Source organism: Malus domestica, chromosome 05 (genome assembly GCF_042453785.1).
Source record: "Malus domestica chromosome 05, GDT2T_hap1".
In the NCBI taxonomy this organism is placed as follows: domain Eukaryota; kingdom Viridiplantae; phylum Streptophyta; class Magnoliopsida; order Rosales; family Rosaceae; genus Malus; species Malus domestica.
The window spans coordinates 30,154,970-30,163,956 of NC_091665.1; the positions used below are offsets into that span (position 1 = coordinate 30,154,970).

The 8,987-nt window shown below is 38.0% G+C and overlaps 2 protein-coding genes across 2 annotated transcripts; one reads left to right on the plus strand and one right to left on the minus strand.

Moving 5' to 3' along the window:
• Nucleotides 1-520: 520 nt before the first annotated feature.
• On the plus strand, nt 521-3,782 carry LOC103435797 (alcohol dehydrogenase 1). Its single transcript, XM_029102542.2, has 9 exons — nt 521-902; nt 1,002-1,138; nt 1,355-1,401; nt 1,548-1,956; nt 2,174-2,249; nt 2,360-2,421; nt 2,510-2,605; nt 2,700-2,861; nt 2,962-3,782. Exons 1-9 carry the CDS (start codon nt 761-763, stop codon nt 3,076-3,078), a joined length of 1,248 nt encoding a protein of 415 aa, XP_028958375.1. The 5' UTR covers nt 521-760; the 3' UTR covers nt 3,079-3,782.
• Nucleotides 3,297-6,502, minus strand: LOC103435965 (uncharacterized). The gene is made up of 4 exons (XM_029102543.2): nt 6,083-6,502; nt 5,043-5,104; nt 4,812-4,916; nt 3,297-3,789 (listed from the first exon to the last, which is right to left on the minus strand). The coding sequence occupies exons 1-4, from the start codon at nt 6,312-6,314 to the stop codon at nt 3,640-3,642; spliced, it is 549 nt and encodes a 182-aa protein (XP_028958376.1). The 5' UTR covers nt 6,315-6,502; the 3' UTR covers nt 3,297-3,639.
• Nucleotides 6,503-8,987: the final 2,485 nt, after the last annotated feature.

Here is an 8,987-nt window from a genome sequence, read left to right on the forward strand (position 1 = left end):
ATTATTCAAATAATTAATGATGTTATTAATACCCAAGGACCTTGATAAAAAATTGAAAATGAATAGGATTTTAATCAATGGAGTAACAAAAAGAAGGATGTGAACCTAATTTTCCCAAAATGATAACTTGAAATAACTGCAAAGGGAACCCTGCACTCATGATGCAAAGGGTCTATAACGCTTTCTATCTATCTCTGTTGTCTTTGACTTATCATATAAGAAGGAGATAAGAGAAAAAAGCGTATAAAGACTCATTACAAATTCTTTTAATCAGTTTGATTGTCTATTTTTTTAATGTAATAATATATATTTTTAATATAATATATATAAGGTATCCTCCAGTTAATTCAAATCAAAGCAATTGGATGTCGGACTCGGCCTATATGACATACATCACCAACACTCCACATTTTTCATATATTTCGTACTTCACCAACACTCCACCTTTTTCATATATTCCATACATTGCCAGCACTCCACCTTTTTCATATAACACTCCACCTTCCAGTCCAAATGGAATACGATTCGCTTTCAATTTGCCTTAATTCATCAAAGTGTTCTAGAGAGAGGCTCATCTTCTCTCTCCTCAAAATAAGAGAGTCCCGTGGAGTAGTTATTGGAGGCCTTTTTTTGTCAGCATCGTCCCAAAAAAGGGCAAAGAATTGCTCTTGACCTTTGATATTATATTTCACCATCTGTGTTTGCCAATTGGCATTTTCATCTTTTTTTTTTCCAAGTAGAACACTCAGTGAATTACACCATGCACAAAATGCATAAGAGTTTTAGAACATTGGTGCACAATGACCATTTCTTGAAGCTCCTAAATAACCAAAAATCTCGATTCCTCAGACCAGAACTTTACAGCACTTCGGCTCATGCTGGCCGTGCGATCATCAGCAAAGGTTCAGCGCAAAGTTTCATACTTTCAAAGAACGTATGTATGGATTTGATTGAATTTGTAATCATTTAAAAGATGGGATTTTCTGTTGTGGTTTTTGCAGCGGCTGTTGCTTGGGAAGCAGGGAAGCCCTTGGTGATAGAGAAGGTGGAGGTTGCTCCACCGCAAGCCAGTGAAGTTAGGGTCCAAATCAAATACACCTCTCTTTGTCACACTGATGTCTACTTCTGGGAAGCCAAGGTCAGCAAATACACAATCCATATAACCATGTATACATGATTATATGGATTAACTGAGAAATATACGCAAACAGAATCCGGTTACAAACTTTCAATAAAAATTTGGACTGGAAGGATACTAAAACGGTCCTATTTACGTATATTTCTCTCAAACTTTTCATTCTACTTTTTATAACTTATTAATCTTCTGTTATTTGTTTTGCTTCCGGGAATTCAGGGCCAGACACCATTGTTCCCTAGGATTTTCGGACATGAAGCAGCTGGGTAGGTTGTTGCTTTTAAGTGAATCTTACCAAAAGTTAAGTTGGTATTTATGTCTAGTTGCTTTCCAGTCTTGATTCTTTTTCTTTCTTATGTTTCCCCATGTTTTTGTCCAAATTATGAATGCAAATGCTTATTTTTTGTGACAGCGTCGTTGAGAGTGTTGGCGAAGGCGTTAAGAACCTCAAGCCGGGGGATCATGTGCTTCCAGTTTTCACTGGGGAATGTGGGGATTGCCCACATTGCAAGTCTGAGGAAAGCAACATGTGTGAGCTGCTGAGAATCAATTGCGATAGAGGAGTCATGATTGGTGATGGGAAAGCAAGGTTTTCGCAGAATGGGACTCCGATTAATCACTTTCTCGGCACATCCACATTTAGCGAGTACACAGTTATCCACGAAGGCTGCCTCGCCAAGATCGACCCAAAGGCACCGTTGGATAAAGTCTGCATCCTCAGTTGTGGTGTGTCAACCGGCTTAGGTGCCACTCTGAATGTAGCAAAACCAAAGAAGGGTTCTTCAGTTGCTATCTTTGGACTTGGGGCTGTTGGCCTCGCTGTAAGTTTTGGGAACAAACTGATTTTTACATTCCCGTTTTCTCCCATTACGCACATCCCTTTAATTTTATCGATCCTTGGTTCTCTCTTGATTTATTCAGTCCTAAGGACAGAAAAAGAGGAGCGCAGGGGGAGGAAACGAGAGTTCGATCAAATACTTAGCGTTGTTTCCCATTTGGTAGTTTTGGTAGTTAGAATTATAAGTGTTTCTCTTTCAGGCTGCAGAAGGTGCAAGAATTTCTGGGGCATCAAGGATTATTGGGGTAGACTTGAATCCCAATAGATTTGAGCAAGGTATAGTTGAAATTTTATACATTGTCGTCGTTAAATTACCATGGTTTAAAAACTATTGGCAAAACATAAGAAACCAATTCTTGCTGAAAACTTTGGTTTACCTGGTTTAGCCAAGAACTTCGGAGTAAACGAGTTTGTGAACCCGAAAGACCATAACAAGCCAGTGCAGGAGGTGAAGACTCATTCTTAATTTATACTTAAACCCTCTCACAGACAGTTCAACTATACTCAATCCTATATCATATCTTTACAATCGACAGGTTATCGCTGAGATGACGGATGGTGGAGTTGACAGAAGCTTAGAGTGCACTGGGAACATTAATTCGATGATCTCCGCTTTCGAATGTGTTCATGATGTATGCTTAATTTTTATATTAACAGAAGTTACAATTTAAGAGTTGATAACTTGCAACTCAAGAAACATATATGTTTGGATTGGTAATGAAACAGGGGTGGGGTGTAGCGGTGCTAGTAGGAGTGCCAACCAAAGATGCAATCTTCAAGACAAACCCCATGAAAGTACTTGATGAAAGAACCCTCAAAGGAACATTTTTCGGCAACTACAAGCCTCGGAGCGACCTTCCCTCTCTCGTGGACATGTACATGAACAAGGTAACCTAAGTTTCTTCGAAAAATCTCCAATACTTTCTCGAGTGATCGGTTCTTCGATTGTGGATTTTAACGAATGTTTTCTTGATCACTTTTGATACAGAAACTGGAAGTAGAGAAGTTTATAACGCATCGACTTCCTTTCTCGGAGATCAACAGAGCTTTTGACCTAATGTTGAAGGGGGAAGGCTTGCGGTGCATCATTAGCATGGAAGAGTAGGATTAATGTCCAAATTCATATACTAATTAACTATAATAATAGCAATAAAGCTCTTAATTAGCATCACAAGATAACCAATGTGTATCCGAGTCAGTGACGAGAGACTCAAAATCAGACTGAGACTCCGATGCAGACTCAGACAGCGGAGGAGCAGAAGCTGGTGGCGGTGTACAATTTGATGGTGGTCGAATTATAAATACATGATACAAACTGGAGAATGAAGAATCGAACACAAAATCTGTAATGCAAAGAGGAGTGTTATACGTCGTTGTCTGATGTTATTGTAACATCTTTTTAAAAGTTGTGAAAAACAAGCAAGCAGATTTTGTGCCGCCACTAACTATATACCGTCACAATTTCCTACCATCCATCAATGCTAACTTCTGTGGGAAAGACCATTCTTTTGTGTTTAATAAGATCTCCATGAGCTCTGCAAAGAATACAAGCATTTGACTTCCGCACCACTTCCCCGGAGTGGGGCAACGCCTCACAGTCAGGTTAGCTGTGCTAGGCCTTTCCTAAAAGCTTAAACCAAATCCCTTGTTCCATGTGATGTGGCTGTTACTTATACTTCTCCATGATTCTTCTGGCTTCTTCTAGACTGTCGTCCATCCTGTCCTCCTTTGGTGTTGAGGTGGTGCCTCCACTCCACCTCGGCCCTTCATCCTTATTCAAAGCAATGAATATAAAGTATACAAGTCCCATCGTAGCCTGTTATCATTGAATGCTTACTTCAATACAGTTATATGATATATGTACTTACAAAACAAAGACTATCCATACAAGAATAATGTTCTCTTATTGACGACGAGTATATTGTCTACATAGCATCTCATTTCTTTAAAGGCTTATTTTTTCTTATGCCCCTTGGAACTTGAACATAAATCCCACTTCCCCCCTCATACAAAAATATCGCCACTTTGCACCTTGAAACTCAATTTTCGCTCTACTGTGGTTAGATTCTGTCTATTCCGTTAAAAAGAGAGGAAATCTGCTTACGTGGAAGAAATATTGCTTACGTGGAAGAAATATCTACTTACGTGGAAGAAAAATTGGTCCCAATATGGTGAATCCAATCATCCCATTCTCAATGAAGAAGACTCAAAAGCAAGAGCAATTGTTTCAAAACAGGTGGGTTCCAAATTTCCAATTAGCTACCTTTTCATCCCAACTATGTCCTTTAATATTACCAACCCATGAGGATTAACTCAAAGAACTGAATACACAAATCACAACTAACACATCTCAATCACTCTTCCCTGACCTCCCTCATCATAAGCCATACGGCCGATACCCACACCAGTATTAACCCCTCCCTCATCAGCCGTTGTCCATCGAAGAGAGAGTAACAGAAAGTAATTATTATAAATAAAGGGAAGAGGGAGGTGGCGATGGGGAGGGAAGTGGGGAGTGGGGAGGGCACGGGGGAGGAGATGGGTTCCTTTTTTTCTTTTTTTATTGTCATGTCAACACTGAAAATGGAACTCTAATACCACATACGAGGAAATTACTAAATTGCCCTTCCACATTAGCATATTTAACGGAAAGGGCAGATTTTGACCAAAGTGGAGCGAATATTGAGTTCCCGGGTGTAAAGTGGTGATTGCTTCAAAAGGGAAAGTGAGACTAAATTCGAGTTCTAGGGGGCATGCCAAAAAAAAGCCTTCTTTACAGTAAGGTAGCAAAATAAGCAATCTACTGTTCTTGCAGGAAGAAAGAGATAGACAACGTACCAGCACAAAGAAAGCTGTAGACAGGAAAGATTTGAGCACAAATAGTGAAAGAGTCAACGCCACTATAGTCACGGAAACCCTTGCAACTGGTCTCGGTACTGAATTCTAGCATCCCAAAAGCAAAATGAAAACAGAATATCAACGATCTTCAATTTGTACTGAAAGCAAGAAAAACACTGTGCACTGAAATGCAAATAAAACTTCGAAAAGGGTAAGACTCTGCAGAATTACCGGCACGAGATTGGTTCCTGCCTCAACTCCATCTCGCCCAACCTTCCATGCCGTTTGCAGAGCTATTTACATAATTTAACAAGTAGTTAACACAAATGTAAACATAAAACTGGTAGTAACTATTTGCTCTCTTGTATGAGCAGGACAACAACAAAAGTAAATCATGTGATGCAGAGGGGTAGCAACATTGTTAATTTGATGTGAATTTTAAGTTTTAAAGAACAAAACGTCCTCGAAATGATAATGTAACTCAAAAACTCAACCACAAACCTAATATCTTATCCTAACAATTAAAAATCCTGACTCAAAATTAGTCTGCATTTAAAGGTCGTAATAGAAATGCCTTCTTGGACAACTTTTCATGGAATTAGAAGTGGATCCTCTATAAGAGTTTTCCGTTGACAAAAACAGAAAAATAACAATAAGGGGATCAATTCTTATGAACCTCGAACCATAAAAGATCAAATGTCACGTGACCAAAATTTCCCTAAGAAAATCACACTTACTGCACATTGCACATCAGTAATCAGTCAGTGTTTCACCCACCAAATATTAGGCTTTCATGGGTTATGCATGATTAGCCTGTTCCCTCAACTGAAGTCTATATTCTTTAATCTTCCTGCACGAAGATTTAAGTATTCACAAAAATTATCATTCTAGTCACAACTTCACTGCCTCTACAATAACCTCAATGTTTCATGCACGATAGAAATCATCGCAATTGTTTTTCGGGCCAGTCAGGCACACTTTCACTCTCCTAACCAAAAATCACTGGAATATAGTTTCTGTCCAAATCTGTCTATTGATACACAAATCTAAATCTAGAGACTACAAAATTCCATTATCTAACAGAAAACGAACATGCTTTCTGCATACATATGCACATTACTTCCTACTCACCATTACCATTCAGCTGCCCAAAAACAGAAAAAACCCTATACAGAAACAACAAAAATTAAACAAACCCACCAAGTAAAAATGTTCAGGATGCCATTCAATACTACAAATTAGAAGAACAAAAGCAGTGAAGTGCAGCTAACCTTTGAAGATGTTGGACTGTGAAGCAAATACAACAGGAACAACAAAGCGATGATTCTGAGTCCTCTGCCTCTTAATCCGTATAGCTGAGAGCAAAGACTGCTTCTTGAGCCTTAAAGATGAATTGGAGGAGAAGAACTGAGAGTGGGTGAAAGCTAGGGATTGATTCTTGTAACAATTTGGGGATTGTGCGGTTATGCAGCACAGGCTTTGCAGCATAACCGAACCCGCCATCGAATTTATCTTTCTGCAAATATGTCACGGAAAATTAATTGGGAGAGCTTCAACCGCCATTTGAGGTTTTACACAGGAAGAAGGAGATCGGTGTGCGACTCCCTCTCAGCCTCAGAAGCGGAGCGTTGGAAAGGGCCTACCGATGCCCAAAATGTAACAGAGTTGTTTATTTTTATCTGACCTTTTTTATGGGCCAATTTGTCATGCCCTTCTAATTTTTTATTTATTTCTATTTGCAGATTTAGCGGAACCAAGTCAAATTAAATTAATATAACATGACTCAATTGATTATGATAAAATGTTTCTTGGCAATTCCTATTAAGATTTTTGTGAGAAGAAAATCTATCAAAAAGTATTAATTTATGAAGAAGGCCACATCAATTTAGAAGGGAGGCCATGAAAAAATTGATTAAGATGGTTTAGACATGTGAAACAAAAATTTATAGATGATCCAGTTAGACAATGCGATTATGAAACAAACGCTCAAGGAAAAAGAGAGAGGAAGAGACAGTAAGACTTAGAAAAAGACTTTAAGAAAAGACATAGAGTACTTGGAGCTAATAAAAAACTTGGTGCAAAATTGAGCGAAATAATATTCTACGATTTCATATAACCAATCTCATTTAGTAAGATAAGACTTTGTTATTGCTTTGTTATTGTAGCCTTTATCCAACTAGGACGGCAAGGCCACGTACCACTCCGTTTAAAATGTAGTATTTGGTTAGACCTGAAATGCAGATGTAGACGGTAGAGGTGGTACTTCTATTCCCACTCCCGGACGAAATCCAACCACATATTATTTGTGCTAAATGATCATATTCCGGCCAAATTACGGAAAATACTTGCATCTTCCTAAGGGTGTGCACCTTGTCCACCCTTGTGACCAACTTATTTTCACATTACAGATTTTATAATTAGAACTGTTTATTTTCTTAATCTTCATTAAAGATGATCTTTATAAAATATCAATCAAATCTTTATTGTTGTGAATAATATGTGGATAGCCCACATGAATAGTCTGTTACTATTTATGCACAGTATTTTCACTATTTATTTGTAGAAATTTTGTAAAGTGAATAATGTTGCTAAAGTAACTTTTTCCTATAAAATGAAAGTATGGGAAGAAGAGAAGAAGTGAGTGAGTGACTCACGGAGAGATAGGAAGGAAGAAAGGAAGAGAGAAAGGAGAGGAAGAGGAGAGGAGATAATAGAGAGAGTTATCTTTGTACTCTTATTATTCTAAATTATAATGAAAGCACCACTACTGCCCCGAGGACGTACTCCAGTCACATTGACTGTAGAGGAACCTCGTAAATTTTGTGTCTTGTTTCATTTATTCCACTGCACCCACCGTCGATTTTATAACACGTTATCAGCACGAGAAGCTCTCATGTCAGTGGAAAGCACAACGCCATAAATCCGGTGAAGCATTACCTACCTCCCACCTTTGCTAGCTAAAAATCTCATAGAATAAAAGGTATGTCCATTTTCATCTCTCCCACCGCGCCTGAAGCGCCCCATCGAATTCCGGTGAGAATTGAAATTTATGACCTGTAGTCGTCACGAGATAAGAAAACTCGTACCAGACAACTGGTTTCTAGAAATCCAGAAGAATCTCATCAGACTTGGAAACCCATATCACATCGTTTTTTACGGATCTCGAGAACTCCCATGAATGTTCGGTTGTCTAAGATGGTGATGGCAAGACTGACTCCACTTAAGCCTCCCTCTCTTGTGCCTCCGTCAACCCCACTGTCATCTATGTCTCTGTAGGGAGGTTCTTACTTTGCGATGTCATGTTCTCTGGGCCATGCAAGAACAACGCCAGTCTTTGGTAGCCTTTTTGGATTGAATTGGTTTTGTGTGACCTCCACAACAACCCAGCTGGCTCTGGATTTTGAGACTGGTAAAGACAGACAAAGAAGAAAAAGGATTGGAAAGGTGGAATTTTGGTGTATGATGTTGAGACAAAAGGAGAAAATGACAAAGGTTTCTAATGATGCATTGCACCATCTAAATAATAAAATAAAAATAAAAAAGGGGAAATGGGGCCATTTTGGAATGGTGTGTAGCATCATGTGAAAAAGGAATAAAAGCAAAGTTCTTGAATGGTGCACGGCACCATGTGAAAAAAATGAATAAGAAAATAATAAAATAAAATAAAGGTAAAAGTTTTTGGAGGGTGTTACACCATCTGAAAAGAAAGAAGAAAAAAAAATATATATATATTTATTTATGTGAATGGTGTTGGCTTAAAACACTTTCACAAGTTCTATTTATTTAAAGCAATTTATTTACAGTGGGTAGAATTATTACCCTTTGCTTTAAAGCTTTGATATTTATGTGCATGGTGTTGGTTTAAAGCTCATGTCACAAGTTCTATTTACTTTAAAGCAATTTATTTATCATGGACGGTTTTACCACCTACTGCTTTAAGTTTTGATTTATGTGAATGTTGTTGGTTTAAAATCTTTTCACAAGTTCTATTTACTTTAAAGCAATTTATTTACCCTGGATCGTTTTACCGCCTACTGCTTTAAGTTTTGATTTATGTGAATGGTGCTGAATTAAAGCCCTTGTCACAAGCTTTATTTACTTAAATGTAATTTATTTACTATGGCTGGAATTACCGCCTATTGCTTTAATTTATTTATTATACTTATTTTTGTTACG